The sequence below is a fragment of the Cheilinus undulatus genome, linkage group 22 (assembly GCF_018320785.1).
Source record: "Cheilinus undulatus linkage group 22, ASM1832078v1, whole genome shotgun sequence".
Lineage (NCBI taxonomy): Eukaryota > Metazoa > Chordata > Actinopteri > Labriformes > Labridae > Cheilinus > Cheilinus undulatus.
This window is the reverse complement of record NC_054886.1, coordinates 34472462-34492803: the sequence shown is the minus strand read 5'-3', so window position 1 is coordinate 34492803 and position 20342 is coordinate 34472462. Positions and strand designations below refer to the sequence as shown.

Here is a 20342-nt window from a genome sequence, read left to right as displayed (position 1 = left end):
ATCCCCCCTCATGCTTGGCCTTGGCTCCTACTGTAGTTTCATGTTGTTTTTAAGGTTAAAGGCATTTACCTCAGGGGCTTGGACGGAGCGAGAGCTATGGCTGATCAACCAGATGGTCCAGACATTCACTGGCAGACTGACCTGCAGGGTGAAGGACAGAGAGGAAGAAATTTCAGACATGGATGTAGATAAAACAACATCGATATGATGTCGTTTAGAAAACTGCTCAGTGGGGCTTAAAGCTGGAAACGTCCAACGAATCCTCTGAGTAAAGATGCAAATTCTCATGGGAAATTCCCCACAGAGTGAGCGGGCAGCGCTGATTCCTCATTACATACTGGTGACATAAATGTGTCTGATTATATACGGCATTGAAATAAAGGGAATAAACTGGAAAAAGTATATTTTTCACTAAACTTCCCTTCAGTTATGAACATGTCCACCTCTGCCAGTCATTCTATTGTAGTTCAGACGTCACCAGAAGGGCTCATACATCCCAGTACCAACATACCACAAGATTAGTGCTCTCCACCAGGAGCAGAAGCTGGATCCCCAGTGGGTTGGAGGGGCAGGGGTTCCATGGAGACCTGGTAGAGAGGTGACTGTTGTTGGAGGAGGAGTTCATCCTGACTGCAAAACAAAAAAGAACACTATAACGCAATGATACTCAACGTGTGGCTCTTTTGTGATGATCTGTGGCTCTTTAATGTCTTCATCTGAAATGTTATCCCCCCAGAAAACCTTAGAAAAGGGGAAAGGGGAAACTTTTTTGCCTTTTTAAACAATCTTTTGCCACTTTTTGTAAAAATAAGCTACGTTTTCTCATTAAAAACCACTTGGTTCCTTTTTGCCACTTTTTTCCCATTTGTGCCCTTTTCAGCATTTTTTTTTTTTGCCACTTTTTTCCCATTTAAACTATTTTTTTACCATTAAATACACATTTTTCCCTATTTTTTGGCCACTTTGCGACTTCTTTTTGCCACTATTTCCCCATTTTTCCACCTTTTTTCCATTTTTTCCCATTTTCACAATTTTCTTTGACACTTTCTGCCTATTTGAGCTACCTTTTGCCATTAAGCACCTTGTTTTTCCTATTTGTTGCCCATTTTTGCAACTTTTTTGCCAATTTTTGCCCATTTCTGCCCTTTTGTTAAACAATCTTTTGTCCAAATAAGCTACCTTTTGTCATTAAAAACCACTTGTTTCTTTTTCACCACTCTCCACCCCCCCACCCCCCATTTTTGCCCTTTTCCAGGAATTTTTTGTCACTTTATGCCCATTTAAACTACCTTTTACCATTAAATACCACTTGTTTCCAATTTTTTTTCCAATTTTTGTCACTTTTACCTTCTTTTTTCCAATTTTAGTCACTTTTCACTCTCTTTTGCCATGATTTTGCCACTTTTTGCCACCTGTAACTCATTTTTTTTCACTTCCCAACTATTTTCTAATTCTAACCATTTTTCCATTTCCATTTTTGCCCCTTTTCCTGCATTTTGGCTGCTATTTGTCCATTTTTGCCCCCTTTAACTTATATAATGCTACTTCAAGCCTTTTTGCCACTTTTCACCACTGAGATTGTGGATCTTGCAAAGGTATTTTTTCAACAATTTGGCTCTTTGGTTGAGGGTTGAGTAACACTGCTATAACATTTTAATGCTTATGTCACTCATCACCAGACTTCACAGGCACACATCAGTCCTGAATATATCTATGTTTCAATATCATTATGTCATCACAGCGCCACCTTCAGGCAACCGAGTATTTCCTTTTAAATATTCAGCCCCCGCACACCATTCAGCTTAGGCTTAGGATTTTTGGTCTGCATATGGGTCATCTTAAATCCTTCAAAAAAGCCTCTTGGAGCCATGCCAAAATCCCAACAGGAAGTCCACCAGCTTCATCTCAATTTCAAAATAAAGTTTTTTTTAAGGTGGAAAATGACTTTAACCTTTAAAAACTTTAGTAAACATCAGTCTCTGATCATCTGCTCTTTCCTGCAAGACGGCGTTATCGCACTGAACACTCCTACATGCTAACATCTCATCATAGCGCCCCCAACTGGTCACAGGAAGTGACACAAATTGGTCATCTCTCCATTCCTCTTATTGTGCTAAACCTATTGAGCTCTGATTTTGACAGAAAGGCATCAATAATTGGCCACAACAAAGATATGTTTCATTGAAGGATGCCTCGCTGGCGATGGCTTATTTCAAAATCTTGCCGATTTGACAGGAAGTATATGCAACTCTCATGCCAAACATCTAATTGCCTGTAAATTTCATATTTAGGATCAATTTCTGCCCATCTACATATTTAAAGGTTAATTTCATCATTTTGATGTAGCAACTGTACTAGCAACAGGAAGTGACACAATTTGGCCATTCCTTTTTTTGCGAGCAATTTGTTACCTCGCCGTTGACACAGGAAGTTTGAATTTGAATTTGAATTTATTTATTCGATCAGGGACAATGCACAAAAAAAAAAAAAAAAAACATTAATCACATACAATGATAATATGTTATGAGGCAGGTTTCAGCAAAAATGCTAGTTTCCACCTGCAGTCACATTTACACAAATAAAAAAGCATTTATACTGATTGAACAGTTCAGTTTCATAAAACAATCAGTCTTACAACGTTATTTAAAAAGGAGCCACGCTGTCTCTCACACACACCTACACATTACCACATGCACACAGCCACACACACACACACATCCATGCACACAGCCACACACACACCCCCACACACCCCCACACACATAGCCACACACACACACACGCCCATGCACACAGCTCATCAGTGTGTACAGGTTTGTAGTGAGAGTAACCACTTCTTGGTCAGGCGTGTAAACATTTTATAATTTGTGCATGTAATAAAATCATTTGGAGGGGTGTTCCAAAGGCTCACTGCTCTGTAAGAGAATGATGATCGTCCAAATGAGGTTGTGCACCTTGGAACACGGCACTCTCCTCCGACTGTTGCCCCGTACTACGACACACTCTCTCAGACGCAAGTGCAACAAAATCTTTTAATGGGGGGGCAACTACGTTATGAATTATTTTAAATACAAAAGAAATTTGATTAAACTTGATCAAATTTTCAAAACTCAAGATTTTATATTTGGTAAGTATATTACAGTGATGATGTAGACGGGGCTTTTTATCATGAATTTTGAGTGTGCTTTTATACAAACATTTCAATGGTTTTAATGATGTTTTACACGCCTGAGACCAACTTGGAATGCAGTATAAAAGATGAGGAACAATCACTGTGTTTAAATAGGTATTTGATGCCTCAGTAGGCAAGAAATCTCTGATGTGTTTGTAATTCCTAAGATTAAATTTTAATGTATTACCAATTTTTTTAATGTGGCTTTTAAAACGAAGATTTGAGTCCAGTAATAGAGCTAAATATTTAGTCTCATTTACATTTTTAATTTTTTGTCCATTTACTACAATTTCTGGAATTTGTTGGGGTTTACGTTTATTTGAGAAAAAACATTGAGACAGTTTTATCAATATTTAGGGTGAGGCAGGACCTCTGCAGCCAATTTGCAACTTTATGCATTTCTTTTGTCAGTTTGTTGGTAACCTCTAATTCATTTTTCCCACAGGTAAAGATCACTGTGTCGTCGGCATACATGATTACATCGACTTCAGTGCATCCACTAGGGAGGTCATTTATATAGATGCCGTAAAGCAGGGGTCCAAGAATGGACCCCTGAGGCACTCCCATAGAGATGGCTTTAAACAGGGATAGTGTTGTTCACCCAGACACACTGATGTCGATTACTCAGATAAGTTCTTATCCAGTTATGGGTGTGCTCGGAAAGGTTATAGTCATTTAACTTGTTGTACAATATCTGGTGATTGACGGTGTCGAAGGTTTTACGTAGATCAAAGAAGACCGCGCCCGCTACTCTTCCCCGATCTACAAGTCACTGTCACTCTTACTTTAAACTTCTGATTTGCATCAAATCTCACATATATGATTATGGTCTGCCCCTCTACATATTTAAATGTGTATTACTTGTTTTTGCTGATGCACCACAAGGAAGGAGAAGCATTGCTATCATATAATGTCTTGTTTTTTTCATGATAATTAACAGATGGTGCTTTCTGTGCGCTGCTGCAGAACACAGCACAGGTTGCCCACACCCCGTTATGACAAAGGGGAGTAGATGGGTTACTGTTAAGATTGCAATAAAAAGGGGAGCAGGTGGCCTCGTGGTTAAAGGTGCTCCCCATGTACGCGGGAGGCCCCGGGTTGAATCCAGCCTGAGACCCCTCACCGCATGTCTCACTCCCACTCTTGATCCTGGTTCTGACTCTATCCACTGTCCTCCTCTATCTAATAAAGGCACAAAAATGTCCCATAATAAATCTTAAAAAAAAAAAAAAAAAAAATTGCATTAAAAATATAAATGATTTGATTCAAACATAGACTGTGTGGCATACACTCCGATGTAGCTGGGATAAAAAGAAGATTAAAAGTAGAATGAGGCCCTTTCAACTACCAAACATGATGGAAAATACTACAAAATGAATCACTTATACTATTTTAAACATAATAATGCATTTAGCCCAGAATTTACTGAATAATATGTCATTCACCTGTGTGTCCTCAGGTAGCTTTGTGGGCAGATTCCCTTGATGCAAACAGGTGAAATGGAGCACAACCAAGAAAACACACACTAATACAAATAAACACTCCACACACACACATCTGATGTCTCAGCAGCCACGGTTTGCATAATAGCCTGGCGGCTGTATCACATGTCTGAGCCGATGTCCTCGCTAGTTTTCATTGTTTGTAAATGGAAAACAAACCTTCAGACTTTTCTGAGAGCCTCAGGAGGAATCCATCTTTAAAGGCGCTCCAACACAAGACAGTCCGTACAGTGCTCTTCAAACCAGGTCTTTATTACCCTTGCCTTTTTGGCCACAGTCATGCTGGAAGAACAAAGAACCTTCCCCAAACTGTTGCCACACAGTTGGAAGCATACAGCCCAATACCATTATCCCTCACAGGTGTGGCCAAATACTTTTGTCCACATAGTGTATCAGTAGCCAGAGTTTATTTGTTGTGTCTAGTCTATGCTATAATACCGTTTATTATAACCAGCTGCTGAATGAATGGTGTTTATACTGTAGAAGGTTCAAGATGTTAACTGTCAGGAAAATGATCCATTTTTATGGTCACACAGGAGAAGATATTAGAGTAGTGGGGGTGTTACAATTAAGAAACAATGATAAAAACACTGGCATAACCTGATCTCAGCCCTCTTTAGTTCAACACTTGATTTAAACAAATACAAAACAGCTCAACCAATCAATATGGCAGAAAAATGGACAATTTTGCTTTATCTTGTGAAGTCAAACCAGAGATTTTAATCTTGTAAAACAAATAAATAGACTAAATGATAAATAGAGAATGTAGAAAATGGATGTCTTAAAATGAGAAATTATGCTTTTTTCATTTAAATAAAATTAAATGAAATTAATTTAAACATACTAAACTAAAGAAAATTAAATTAAAGGTATTAAATTAAATTAAATTAAATTAAATTAAATTAAACTAAATTAAATTATCAAATTAGATTAAATTAAACATATTTAATTCAATCAAATTAAATTTTATATATTAAATTTAATTGAATTAAACTAAATTAAAAATATTAAATTAAATGAAATTAAATGAAACTACATAAAATGAAAGGAAATTAAACTACATTAAATTAAATTAACAATGTTAAATTAAATTTAATCAAATTAAACTATATTAAACAAATTAAATTAAACATAATTAAAATAAATTAAACACATTAAATAAAATTAAATTAAATTAAACATATTAAATTAAATTAGATTAAATTTAGTTAAACTATGTTCAATTAAATTAACCATATTAAATTAAATTAAATCAAATTAAACTAAATTAAATTAAATTAAACAGATTAAATAAAACATATTAAATTTAATTTAATTAATAAAATTAAATAAAATTAAACTTAATTCAATTCAATTCAATTCAATTAGAATAAATTTGTTCAAATTAAATTGTGACACTTCTGTGTATTTTCTTTAAAAGCACCACCACTTCCTCTTTTTCCTTACAAAACTAAAAGTTTTCATCAGACTTAATTTTAACTAAAATCTAACTACAACTGCTGGTAAAAAGTAGTTCCTGGTCCTGTAAACAATGACATAACTAAGCAAAAAGACACATTAATATATTAACATTTAAAATAAAAAGATAGGAAAATGACATCAGGTAAAATCAAGAATAAATAAAAATAATGATAATATAAAAATCAATATAATAATAATAATAATAATAATAATAATAATAATAATAATAATGAGAATAATAATACATTTGAATATCCTTGAAAAGCTACCTATTTTCAGTTCTTAAAGCTCATTTTCCACATTAATAACAGTATTTAGAGCAGGAGTGTGAGTTTGAAGTTTACCCTTTCCATGGTTTTATTACTTCTATTTATTGAAGTTTGACCGCAGTTAAAAACGAAGTGCAACTGTCAGCAGATACAGGAAAGCAAGGGGAGTAGACGGAACCTTTCACTGACATGTTTCCATCCGGATTGTTTTTATCGATGGACCAGTGCACCTTGAACCTGTCAGAGAAGACCCACTCGTCTCTTCTCTCTTTCTTCCAGATTTATTAATAAATAAACTCTTTTATTAAAGATGTCTACTTTTAAACATCTACTCTGCCGCGCGCCGCCTGCACTGACGCGGTTGTCGCGCGGCAGGAACGCGGACAAACGCGTCACTTTGCCTTTAAACTTCAGAGAGAGTTGTGGCTTTAGCTCGTCTGCTGCGCTGTCACTCAGTGGAGCCCATGAAAACAAACCGAGCTCCAGGTGCTACGCGACCACAGCCTCGACCAAACCCGTCCGGATCGGCTGTGCCTCCGGGTTCTGGGGGGATACAGCCACTTCAGGTGAGAGGAGTTAGCATTAGCTTTATGCTAAAAACAGACATGTCAACAAGTGTTTGTGTCTCTAAATGACCTCTTTAGATGTTCAAACAATGGGGGACAGAAAGGAGACGCGCTATTACTGTTAACATGTATGTAAAACTAGTTTTACTGATGTTTTTTAACGATAAATATCAGTGTTAACGAAAAGTAGTACAGTGTGTACTATGGTACTGTACATTCAGTACAATGTCTAGTGTATGAATAAAAAAATAATACAAAAAAACTTTTTAATTCCTCAAACCGGTACAGACTTTAAAATTAAGACAAACACAAACTTATAATTAATAACTTTTTAATAATTTATTTCATGAAAGAGTTAGTCCCGACCGAGTATTTTGATTGGACGAGAGGCGTTCGATAAGTGCCGATATACAGTACAACATCACTAGGACTTTTCACATCATATATCACTCCGCCAAGGCCAGGCGCTATGAATATTGTAAGATAACTTTACAGCAGACAGAGACGGTACTAATTAATGTTCTAGTACCTCTGAAAAGTACAGAGCCCCAGACATGACATGGTTAAAAAAAAATTTTAATTGTGGCCACAATATGGCTAAAACGTGTACACAAAATACTAATTTGTGGCCACGAAGTACTAATTCATGGCCATAAAATTCTAATTCATGGCCACGAAATTCTAATTTGTGGCAACAAATACGTATTCATGGCCACAAAATACCAATTTGTGGCAACAAAAAACTAAATTGAGGCAACAAAATACTAATTTGTGCCCACGAAATTCTAATTCATGGCCACAAAATACTAATTTTGTGGCAATAAAAAACTAAATTGTGGCCACAAAATACTAATTTGTGGCCACGGATACTAATTCATAGCTACAAAATACTAAATTGTAGCCACAAAATACTAATTTGTGTCCAGGAAATACCAAATTGTGGCCACGAAATCAGTATAACGTGCACACAAAATACTAATTTGCGCTAGTTTTGCTTACCCAGCTGTCCAGGAATGATATTAATATTATTAATTAGTATTTCATGCGCACGTTAAACTTATTTTGTGGCCACATTTTTATTTTTTTTTATTTATTTATTTATTTTTCACCGTGTCATATCTGGGTTTCTGTAGAATAGGGCTGGGCATTCACTGAGTTTTTAGTTTTAATTACTGCATTTTGAACAAGATAGAAAGGATGATAAGGACCGGAAATCATATTTCCATATTTTTTAGCTGAGTAGTGATGTATCTAATTACTTCCCCCCAAAATTTGGGTCGCTGTGAAAAATGTAAATAAAAACAGAAGGTGACGATTGTCAAATCTCATGAATACAGATTTTATTTAGCTCATTTAGAATTTGATGGCAGCAGCACATCTCAAAAAAGTTGGGACAGGGCAACCAGCTAAAATAAGGCATATGAGAATTTTTAGACAAGGAATTAGACAAATACAAATCAGTGTTTTATTTTTGTGTTGTTGGACACTTAATGTCCTATCAAAGCCAACCAGTATCAGTCTTAAACAGCGATATTTAGAGAGTTTTTACAGCAGGGAATGTGACAGGAACCGTATATTCAGTTTCTCCAGCTCTACCTCTGATAAAATAAGAAATAGAATAATCAGATATGTTGATTCACTTTGTCCTATGTGTTTTTAAAAGCATGTTACGATGACTATCAATGACTCTGTGTGTGGGCAGTGCCTCAGCTGATCTACAGTGGGAAGCTGGACTTCCTGGTGTTTGACTACCTCAGTGAGATCACCATGTCTCTGCTCACCGCCGCCAAGACCAAGATGCCCGTGAGTCACACTTTAAAGATACATAATTATGTGCAGCATGTGATAATGCTTCAGACTCCATATTAAGGGCTGAGGTCACAGTTTTAATGATTTTTGTTCTTATGAGTTCGATCCAGTGTGAGAGCTTAATGTTTTTTCTGTGAATGCTGTTTCATTGACTGTTGCGTCTTATGCTGATGCAGCAACCTCAGCCATTATATTTAACCTTTAAAGGCAGCTGATTTTTACTTCATGAATTTTGTATTCTTAATCTGGGAGTAAAGGGATGGGTTTCACTTATGCATCACTAAAATTAAGACGGTGCGCTGCTTTTTCCAGTTTTTAATAAAATACAAGGCTGCAACTTAAAGACGTTGGGTTTGACATAAAAACCAGAATTTAAGACTTTAGTGTGATTCTAGAATTTAAAACCACCTTCTTCAATACTACAGCTGCAAAAATAGAAGTCTCAGGATTTTTTGTGGTAATTTCTTTTTTTAATTACTAGAAATTTCAGGCAGTTCATTCCCATTACCAAGAGTTTTGTTAAGTTTAGACTAGTGGTTCCCAACCTGGGGTCCATGGACCCCTAGGGGGAGCGTGAAAGATTTAAGAGGGGCGCTGGACTCTGTCTGCTCTGATGTTATCAAAATAAGATGTAGCCTTCATATTTATAATTATAATAATATTAAAAGCACAATGAGAAACATGATGTATTAGGGCCAACCAAAAAGATGAAATATGAATAAATCAGTTCATTGTTGGGCCAAAAAGTGAACAAAAATGTATTTACAAGGAACCAAATTTAGAATTTAAAGATTAAAACACAGAAATTTGCTACAGAAACACTGAAATTTCCAAGTTAAAAAAGTTTTAAATTTGACATTAGAAACTCAAAAATGTCAAGTTTTTAAAAATCTAAAAAGTTTCAACAGTTTAAAGTAAAAAATGTACAAGAAACCAAACTGAAAACAGTGGTTGTATTTTTGACGTTATAGTCTCAAAATTATATGTTTTGGTTCATGTATACATCCAAAAGTTTTAAAGTAAAAAATCATTTATACCTATTTTTCCTGTTATTTTAACCTCGTTATTTTTTACTAGAGTGGCCCTTATATACCATCGTAATAATGGATATTTTATACATAGATGCTTTGTCAAGAACAGGTGCACTAGGGTGGTTTCCTTTGAACCACAGCTAAGTTTAGATTTGACTTGATGTCTTATAGTTGTGTTGTTAATTATTGATTAGCTAAACCTGTTGTTTTGTAAGTTGTTAAAATGTGAATTAGAACACATGAATAAATGCTGTTATGTATGTTTTTTTAGTCCAAAGTCCAAGACGACAATTTAAAGCCATCTTCCTGCTCCTGTAGTTCCTGTTGTCGGCCTGTAGGTGGAGCTGCAGTGCCTCTAAAATGACTCTCAGTGGTTTTTGTGTCCCTGTCCTGTTGCAGAATCTGGGTTACACTCCAGACTTTGTTCAGGTCGCCCTCGCTCCGTTCATCAACGACATCCACAGAAAAGGTCGGTGCACATCCTTTTTTTATTTCGGTGTTTCTTCTTTTGTTAAATTCCTCAAGCCGTTTGTTTCCCTATTCTTTATTGTTGCTCCTCCTTTTAGTTTAACCACGGTTTGACCCCCCCCAGGTATCCGTGTGGTCAGCAATGCTGGAGGCGTGAACCCGCTGGCGTGTGCTGAAGCCATACAGGAAGTCGTAAAAAAGGCCGGCCTAGATATGAAGATCGCCGTGGTGACGGGAGATGACCTTATGCCCCATGTAAGGCCTCTAGAGTTACAGTAGGGCGTCATGAGGATCATTTATTTAATTATTCTATGCTTATTATTTATTCATTATTATTCTACTTTTATTCTTTGTTTTCTTTTATCTCTATTTTCTCTCCTGACTCCTTGTCTTCTTGTTTCCTCTCCTCTTCTTTCCTCCTTGTTTGGTTTTCCCTCGATCCTTGTGTCCTCTGCCCTTTACCTCCTCTCCATGTGTCCTCCTCGTGATCTTCATCCCTCTCTCTTTTTCTTTACTTATTTCCTCTCCTTTCATTTTATTCCCTGGTTTTCTTCCTTGTTTATTGTCCCTTTCTTTTCCTTTACTTATTTCCTTCCTTGTTTCCTTCACTTGTTTTCTATCTTCTTTTCTTTCCTTCCTTATGTCCTTCCCTGAGTCCTTCTTTGTTTCCTTTCCTTGTTTTCTATGTTTGTTTCTTTCCTTCATTATTTCCTTCTTTGTTTCCTTTCCTTTCTTTTTCTTTACTTGTTTCCTTTTCTTATGTCCTTGTTTGTTTCCTCCCCTCCGCTTTCTTTTCCTTCCTTGTTTCCTTTCCTTTTATTCCCTTGTTTTCTTCCTTGTTGCGTTTCCTTTCTTTTACTTTACTTATTTCCTACTGTTTCCTTTCCATCCTTCCCTCCTTTCCTTGTTTTCTATGTTTGTTTCTTTCCTTCATTATTTCCTTCTTTGTTTCCTTTCCTTTCTTTTTCTTTACTTGTTTCCTTTTCTTATGTCCTTGTTTGTTTCCTCCCCTGCCCTTTCTTTTCCTTCCTTGTTTCCTTTCCTTTTATTCCCTTGTTTTCTTCCTTGTTGCGTTTCCTTTCTTTAACTTTACTTGTTTCCTACTGTTTCCTTTCCATCCTTCCCTCCTTTCCTTGTTTTCTCCTTCTGTCTTTTCCTTCCTTGTTCACTCCCTTGATTTTTTTTCCTTTGTTTTCTTTCTTTTCATTTCCTTTCCTTGTTTCCTATACTGGTAAACATCCTTGTTACCTTTCCTTTCCTCTCTTTTCCTGCTTTGCTTCTTTTCCTCATTTCCTTTCCTTGTTTCCCTCCTCCTTTCCTTTCCTCTCCTTTCATTTTATTCCCTGGTTTTCTTCCTTGTTTATTGTCCCTTTCTTTTCCTTTACTTATTTCCTTCCTTGTTTCCTTCACTTGTTTTCTATCTTCTTTTCTTTCCTTCCTTATGTCCTTCCGTGTGTCCTGTCTTGTTTCCTTTCCTCTCATTTACTTTACTCGTTTCCTTTCCTTGTTTTCTATCTTCATTTCTTTCATTCGTCATTTCCTTCTTTGTTTCCTTCCTTGTTTTTTCCTCGTTTCCTTTCCTTTCTTTTCCTTTACTCATTTCCTTTCCTTATGTCCTTGTTTGTTTTCTCTCTTCCCCTTTCTTTTCTTTCCTTGTTTCCTTTCCTTTCCTTTTATTCCCTGGTGTTCTTCCTTGTTGCGTTTCCTTTCTTTTACTTCACTTGTTTCCTTCTGTTTTTCTTTTCCTTCCTTCCCTTCTTTCCTTGTTTTCACCTTTCTTTTCCTTCTTCATTTACTCCCTTATTTTCTTCCCTTGATTTTCTCCTTTGTTTCCTTTCTTTTCATTTCCTTTCCTTGTTTCCTGCACTCGTTAACATCCTTGTTACCTTTCTTTTCCTCTCTTTTCCTGCTTTGCTTCCTTCCCTTGTTTCCCACCTCCTTTCCTTTCCTTTCCTCTCTTACTTACCACCTATCCTGGTTCCTCCTCTCTTCTCGTCATCACTTGTCCTTGTCTCTTCATTTCTCTGTTTCCCTCATCTTCTGTCTTCCTACATATGCTCTACCCTTTCCACCTTGTTTCCTTTCCTTGTTTCCCTCCTCCTTTCCTTTCCTTTCTCACATTACTCCTCTCCTGGTTCCTCCTCTCTTCTCGTCATCGTTTTTCCTTGTTTCTTCATTCCTCCGTTTCCCTCATCTCCTCTCTTCCTACATACGCTCTCTTCTTTCCTCCTTGTTTCCTTTCCCCCCCATTGCCCCCCCCCCCCCCCCCGTCTCCTCTCCTCAGAAAGGGAGTCTGTCTGAAGTAAAGATGGCGGACGACAGCAGTAGACGGCCGTTACCTAAAACGCTCCACAGCATGAATGCTTACCTCGGGTATGAGCGGACTCAGACGGTCTTTACCTCCGTGTTTGGTAGATGAATGAAAATGAAGTTGGAGTGAATCCTGATGGATTGTTTGGATCTTTCTACTTCCTGATAAATTTACCAGATGCTTGGATGTCCTCACCTTTGTCCTTCTCTCTCTTTGGACCCTCAGGGCTGAGCCAATCCGTCGCTGTCTGGATCTGGGCGCACACATCGTGATCACAGGTCGCTGTGTGGACAGCGCCGTAGCTCTGGGGCCGCTCATGCACACCGTAGGTTTATGATATAAATAAATGTCTACAGTGGTAAAAAATAAAACGACCCAGATGGAAGTTTCTCTGTTTCTCTCCTCCACAGTTTGGATGGCAGAAAAACGACTACGACTTACTGGCAGCTGGGAGGTAAGAAATAAAACTTTAAAATGACCTGATAGGCTTCAAGTTACCATCAACGCGTCGGCTAATTACAGCCAAACACCGGAGCGTTGCATCCATGCACAGGGGAAAACGATGCAACCATAGGTTTAGATTCTGACAGTGGTCATGGATGGCCTCATAAATCCTTTATTATTGATTACTGATGTTTCTTATACCAGCTCAGAATTACCACCTCTATCACTGTCGCCATGTTTGTAGTTTACATCCCACACATCAGGTGCACATAAAGCAAAGACACAACACAACATCATTATCTTCATAAGTAAAATCTACTGTTGTTGATGTATTGCTGCGTGTTTGCGTGTCAGTCTTGCAGGTCACCTGATCGAGTGTGGCGCTCAGAGTACCGGTGGGATCTTCACCGACTGGCACAAAGTTCCTGACTGGTAAGATGAAGCCAGACTATCACACAGATACAGTTAGTTTTTCAGGTATGTACTGTGTTTGCCACTTTTTTTACATTTTTGCTCCTTTTAAGCTGTTTTTTTTCCACTTATTTGCTACTATTAAGAATTTTTGTCCACATTTGGGCTACTTTAACCCATGCTTGCCACTTTTATGGCACTTTAAACATTTTTTCTCTCCTGTTCTCTCTTTTATTCCATTTCACAGCATTGTTGCCACTTTTGTTACCATTTGGCCACTTCTAACCCCCGTTTGCCACTTCTTCCTTCTTTAAACCTGTCTTTGCAACTTTTTTTGCCACGTATAACACTTTTTTCCACTTTGTATGCCACTGTTTGCCCGTTTCTGCCACTTTTTACCATTTTAAACACGTTTGCCACTTGTTGCCTTTTTAAACCCATTTTCACTGTATTTTTGCCACTTATTGTCACTTTTAACCAATTTCTGCAACCTTTTACGCCACTGTTTTCCCATTTTCTCCACTTTTTGCCACTTTAAACACACGTTTTCCTTATAACCCATTTTAACCATGTTGGTTTTGCAGATTTTATTACAGTTTTGACAGTTCTAACACATTTTGGCCTAGTTTTGTAACTTTATCACAATATTTATTTCACTATTAATACATTTTGCCACTTTTAACTCATAGTTGACACTTTTTTGCACTGTTTATCCTGTTTTTGTCACTCTGTTTGCCTCTATTCGCACATTTTGCCCCTTTATCTTTGCCCCTTTGGCCATTTTAGCATTTATTATTGCTTCTTCAAACCTATTTATTCCACTTTCAACCCACTTTCACCACTTTTTTTTGCCATATTTCACTAATTTCTGTCATTTTTAATGCTAGCAACTGCCAATTTTTGCCACTTTGTGCAATTTTTACCCGTTTTTGCCAGTTTTTTTTTCTGATTTCACCTCAAATTTAACTTACAACCCATTTCCAACTTTTTCTGCCAATTCTATTAATTTATTGCCAGTTTTCTGAATTTTTTTTTCCAATATTATAATTTTTTCGCCAGTTCTAACCAACTTTGACCAAGTTTACCACTTTTAACCTTTTATCACATTTTTGCCACTTATTGGCACATTTAACCTTTTTTTTCCACATTTGACTGATTTCTACCAATTTTAATACCAAAACCTGCCCATTTTTGCCACTTATGCTATTTTAACCTCTTTTTTCCACTTTTTTTGCCAATTTCACCTCAACAATACCTCATTACACATTTTCCCCATGTTGTTTTTTGCTAATTTCATAAATTTTTTTGCCAGTTTTTACCAATTTTGACCAAGTTTTAACTCTTTTAACCCATATTAACAGCGGTTTTGCTACTTATGACCTCTTTTAGCCTCTTTAAACCTACTTTTATCTCAGCTTTAGCTTAGCTTTGGCTTAGCTTTTGCTTTTATTTCCGCTTTAACTTCAGCTTTACCCATTTTCACCGCATTTTTTTTGCCAATTCTATTACTTTTTCGCCAGTTCTACCCCATTTTGACCAAGTTTACCACTTTTAACCTTTTATCACAGCATTTTTGCCACATTGCCACTTTTAACTTTTTTTTGCCACATTTAACTGATTTTTGCCATTTTTAATACCACTGTCAGCCCGTTTTCTCCTCCTCTGCTGCTTGGTTATCTCAGCTGGTTAAACCTTTAACGTTAGTCTGGCATGAACTTTGTCTGAAATGATAATTTTATTCAAACTAGACTTTGACTGGACTCTCACAGAGCTGGTCCAGAGTTTTGAGGAATGTCAGATATTCATGAACTCAGAAAGTGTCCCACTAAACCAGCTGTCCGGTCTAAAACTGAACCGTTGAAGCCTTAAAGAGCGATGTTTTATGTCTCAGGGACAACATGGGTTTCCCGGTGGTCGAGTGCTCCAGCGACGGCTCCTTCATTCTCTCCAAACCTCCAAAAACCGGAGGCCTGGTCTCCTTCGGCACGGTGGCGGAGCAGCTGGTGTACGAGATCGGAGACCCTCGGCGGTACCTGCTACCTGACGTCATCTGTGACTTCAGCCAGGTGGCGCTGAAGAAAGTTCCAGGTATGTGACACAGATTCAAATGCTGTAGTCGTTGGCACAGGGGAGTGACCGCCGGCTGAACTGTTGTCTGTGTTTCTGACATGTAAACATTCATGAGGAAACCTTAAACAAACTCTGACTGGACTGCTGACCCTTCCCTGAACTCTGAATCAACTCTGTTCCAGCCTTTAGTCATTAATTCCTCTTTTTTTACCCAAACTCAACATGTTTCCATCCTCACGTCTTCATCTGTGCTGCAGCCTCTGACCTTCATATGAACCAGGGACCTTCCTCTGATCCATCTCTGAACCCTCCTCACTGATAAAGAGCTCTGTTTATCTCATTAATTCACTTTTATTTATGGTGTGGATACTCCAGATTCTACAGTGAGGTGTAAACACGAATAATTCCCCTTCCTACAGCTCTGTTTGGATAAATATTTGTCTGAATGATGTATGTAAAGAAATTCCTCAATATTTATCAGGAGTCATCTTTTACTCCAGCGTGACCCACTTCCTCTATAACATACGGTTTATCTTTAATGAGACGTAGCATGAGTTCGTCTGTCGACTCACTGTGAGTGAACTTTTAAAATAAAACATGAATGTAGGTCAGATCTGGTCTGAGAGAACAGCCAGCTGAGAGAGGCTCTGTGAGATCTGCTGCTGCATCTAACCAGGTCATAAAAACAACAAAGTTTAACTCTGAAAATACAAAGATAACACAAGTGGATGCAAAACGATGATCTGAAAGCCATCTGTCATTGCAGCTCCTTTTAAAATCATAAATTAGCTGTGTTTAACCACATTTTTTGTGAAAAGCTGAGTTCAATTTAACTGTCCACACCCAGACCTGATTACTGCCAAACCTGTAGAATCCAGAATCCTTTAAATAGAACCTGTCTGACAAAGAAAAGTAGGCTACAAGATCTCCAACACATCATTGAACCATCCAAAGAAATTCAAGAAAGAAACAAAGTCATTGACATTTTTGACGCTTTGAAACTCCAGCCAGCCATAGTGAGAGCCATTACCCACAAATGTAGAAAACTTGTAGCAGTGCTGAACCTTCCCAGGAGTGTCCGGCCATTTCTAAGGTGTTGAGACCCTAGCAGTGTTAATTTTGTCTTCTAAAGCTATGACTAAAAATTTTTAGTAACAGCATTTTTTTCATGACGAAAACTAGACTAAGACTAGGCAAAAATAATCTGTGGTGACTAAAACTGATAAAAAAGTAAGTGTAGTTTTCATCAAGATGACTAAAACTAGACTAAAATGTAATGTAGTTTGGCAGAGTGCTGGAACACACTACCGTGGTTTGGTACCAGATTTAGGCAAGAGAATAAATGCTTGGACTAAAAGTGAAGACTCAAATGTGAGGACTTTATATGGACTAAAACTATAAAGGCTAGAAATGACTAAAATGTGAATAAAACAAAAAAACATGTAATGTAAAGACTAAGACTAAGACTTGAAATCCCCCCCCCAATATTCCATGAAAAAATGAGAAAAATTCCACCAAACATCCAAACAAACTCCGTGAAATTTCCTTAAAAGATTCTAAAAATTTCAAATGACTCCCATCCTAAACTCCCAATGAAAAAACAAAAATGACCAATAAAATCCCAAAGCTCTCATTGCCTTAAATTTCAAAGCTACCCCCGCAAATTATAATGAAATTATCAAATTTCCATGGAAGTGCCTGAAAATCTCCAAATTGCCCTAAACATCCAAGCAAATTTCCCAAATTCCAAGCACAATGCCAAAAAATTCCCCCAATACTTTCAGTGAAACTCTTCAAAATATTTACACATTTCTCCAAATTGTCATTAAAAATAATTTGAAATTTCTGAGCAATTTTCACAAATTTCCAAACAAATACCGCTAAAATTTCCTCAGAAATTCCTGAAATGTTCAATGCACCCCCTTCCAAAATTTCAAAGGACCCCCACCCTGAACTCCCAATCAAACTTCTGGAAAAATAACCAATAAAAACCATAATAAAATAAAATAAAATAAAATAAAATAAAATAATAAAGTAAAGTTTTTTCCTTAAAGTTTAAAGCAAACCCCCCAAATTCTAATGAAATCACCAAATTTCCATGGAAGTGCCTGAAAATCTCCAGATTGCCCTTAACATCCAAACAAATTTGCCAAATTCCAATCACAATGCCAAAAAATTCCCCCAATACTTTCAGTGAAACTCTCCAAAATGTTTACACATATCTCCAAAATTTCTTTGAAAACATTTCCAAGCAATTTTCCCCAAATTTCCAAATACCACTAAAATTTCCTCAGAAATTCCTGAAATGTTCAACACACCCCCCTCCCAAAATTTCAAAGGACTACCGCCCTGAACTCCCAATCAAACTTCTGGAAAAGTAACCAATAAAATCCTTAAGCTCCCATTTCCTTAAATTTCAAAGCAAACCCTCAGAAATACTAATGAAATTACTGAATTTCCATAGAAGTGCCTGAAAATCTCCAAACAAATTGCCCTAAACATCCACATAAATTTCCCAAATTCCAATCACAATGCCATAATTATTTCATCCCAAATTTCCCCCAATACTTTCAGCGAAATCCTCCAAAACATCCACACATATCCCCCAAATTTCCGGGTAAATATTTGTACATTTTAAAATTATTTGCCGAAAATTTCCAAACAAATTCCACCATAATTTCCTTGAAAATTCCTGAAATGTTAAAGCAAACTCTCCCAACATCCTAAGCCAATTACTCAAACTTTGGGATGTCCTCATGTGTGCATTTAGGGCCTTAGCAAGTTAATTTTCCCCGCCTCTTTGTCCCGTCATATCTTTTGTTCCATCTGAAGTCCAAACTGCCCCATCTTTCATTAAAAAAAGTTTTATTACTGAATAATGTGAGAAATTTGGGTTGCAGTTTGCTTTTAAAAGGTGGTGGAGGGTCTTGACACCAGACCAGGGCAGAACCACTTATTTGGCCGGTGAAAACCGAAACGAACCCGCTCCACATGAGCCTTGAAGTAAACTCACAAACATTCAACAGACTGGGAAGTCACCCTGTGGGAGTTCTGGAACTTTCTTTGCTATTTTGAAGCAGATATCTGAACTTTTAGCGTCTGTTGTTGCCATGAATATAAATATTTCAGTCTAATTGAGCCTCAGTTGAACCCCTCAGCCTCATTCAACCGCTTCATGACCTGTGAAGTTTCCTTTCAGAGTGGAGAACTGGAGATGAACTGATGAGTGGACTCTGGGGTCCGGTTCAGTCAGGGGTCGACTAAAAGCTGCCCGATGTTTTCAGCTCTCTGAGAATGTCAGGAGATAAAGAGCGGAGAACATGTTCCTCTCTTTCTGGACAGTTAAGGGTCAGTTCATGTTTTTATGGGCTCAATCTGAAGATGTGAACTCACTCAGACTCCATAAAAAAGAAAGTGTTGACCTGAATATTTGCAGAGAGTCTGGGCTTTTTATTGAGCATGTGAAATGATCGTTCATGGATTCGGGACAGAAGGCCAAACCTTAGGCCATGTATACTGTATCAAACATGGACGTAGCTGCAGTGATTTGAGGTTTTGAAGCCTAACAGCGGTGGTCACCATGTTGAGTTTAACCCCCTTTTCAGAGTACTGATTTACTTTTATTCTTGTGAATATTTTCAGGTGTAGAGGGCGGAGCTGTCAGGGTAATGGGAGCCAAAGGCTTCGCTCCATCACCTGACTACAAGGTAAGACATCAGCATGATGTTTTACAGTTTTTATTTCTGCAGTACCAAACCTTTTTTCCTCAGATCTGTTAGCTACCATCCTGCCCTCTTGTCTCCAGGTGTGTGCGACCTACATGGATGGTTTCAGGGCGACGGCGGTGTGTCCGGTTGGAGGGCCGAGGGCGACGGAGAAGGCCAGACGGACCGCTGAGAGCATCATCAAACGGTGTGTGTAAGAAAAGACAAAGTGGAAGTCCCTGTGAATTACTTAAATGAATACCTAATTCTGTTTTTCTTTAGGACGAAGCGAATTTTCAAACAGCTGGGATTGGAAGATTTCAGCTCCGTCAACATCCAGGTCCTCGGAGCCGAGGACACGTACGGGGACAACGCCCGCACAAAGGTAGGAAGATAAACTAGATCAAAATTGCAATTTCAGCTGAAATTGCGTGGGGATGCTAAGAGCTGAATTGTGGAAGAACTGCTGAAAATAGCCAAAAGCACAAAAATAACTGAAAATAGCATAAAATGGCTTAAAAGTAGCTGAAAATGGCATTCAATAGCTAAAAGAAGGATAAAAATATTGGAAAGTAGCCTAGAAAAAGCTTAAATTAGCATAAAAATAGCTGAAAATAGCATAAAAATAGCTAAAATTGCATGAGAATTGCTATATTTTAAAAATTAGAGAAGTTAGAAATTAGAGTCATAGCAGTCAAATGTCAAAGAAACTGTGTCTTTTTTTAAAGTTTCAATGGTGTCGAGGAGGAGATAGCCAGCGCAGAAGAATAATAGTAAACAAAATGGCCGAGGCGAATATCAATAGTGTGGATGCTCAGCATCCCCACTAATGAATGATTACTTAACCCTCTGAGGCTGACGTTGTTTTATACGAAAAGACACACAGGTTACAAAAACGTTAGATAACTTTTGAACCATAAACCGTAGCCTCTTACTTCTTTCACTCTTACATCCTGCGGTTGTGCCATTCTAATGACGCTATCCACGCCTTCATAGCTCTTACAGAGGCTTTTCTAGCAAGCCTGTACCTTGAGGTACTTTCCAGGGTCTCTGAAGATTAAATCCACACCAGTAACTCAGATACTGAACGTCTTTTTATCCCTTTTATAATCAGTTTTTGAAGT

At 37.5% G+C, this 20342-nt stretch overlaps 1 protein-coding gene across 1 annotated transcript in view; it reads left to right on the top strand.

Annotated features, from left to right (window-relative positions):
- The first annotated feature begins 6634 nt into the window (after nt 1-6634).
- The window catches only part of lratb.1 (lecithin retinol acyltransferase b, tandem duplicate 1), a 38530-nt gene continuing 24822 nt past the window's right edge, over nt 6635-20342 (top strand). Inside the window, exons 1-12 of the mRNA XM_041779523.1 lie at nt 6635-6970; nt 8673-8773; nt 10210-10279; nt 10403-10533; nt 12563-12651; nt 12815-12914; nt 13000-13043; nt 13388-13465; nt 15336-15532; nt 19157-19221; nt 19320-19426; nt 19501-19603. Coding sequence (XP_041635457.1) covers nt 6715-6970; nt 8673-8773; nt 10210-10279; nt 10403-10533; nt 12563-12651; nt 12815-12914; nt 13000-13043; nt 13388-13465; nt 15336-15532; nt 19157-19221; nt 19320-19426; nt 19501-19603 — 1341 coding nt within the window. The 5' untranslated portion in view covers nt 6635-6714. The remainder of the gene's footprint in view (nt 6971-8672; nt 8774-10209; nt 10280-10402; nt 10534-12562; nt 12652-12814; nt 12915-12999; nt 13044-13387; nt 13466-15335; nt 15533-19156; nt 19222-19319; nt 19427-19500; nt 19604-20342) is intronic.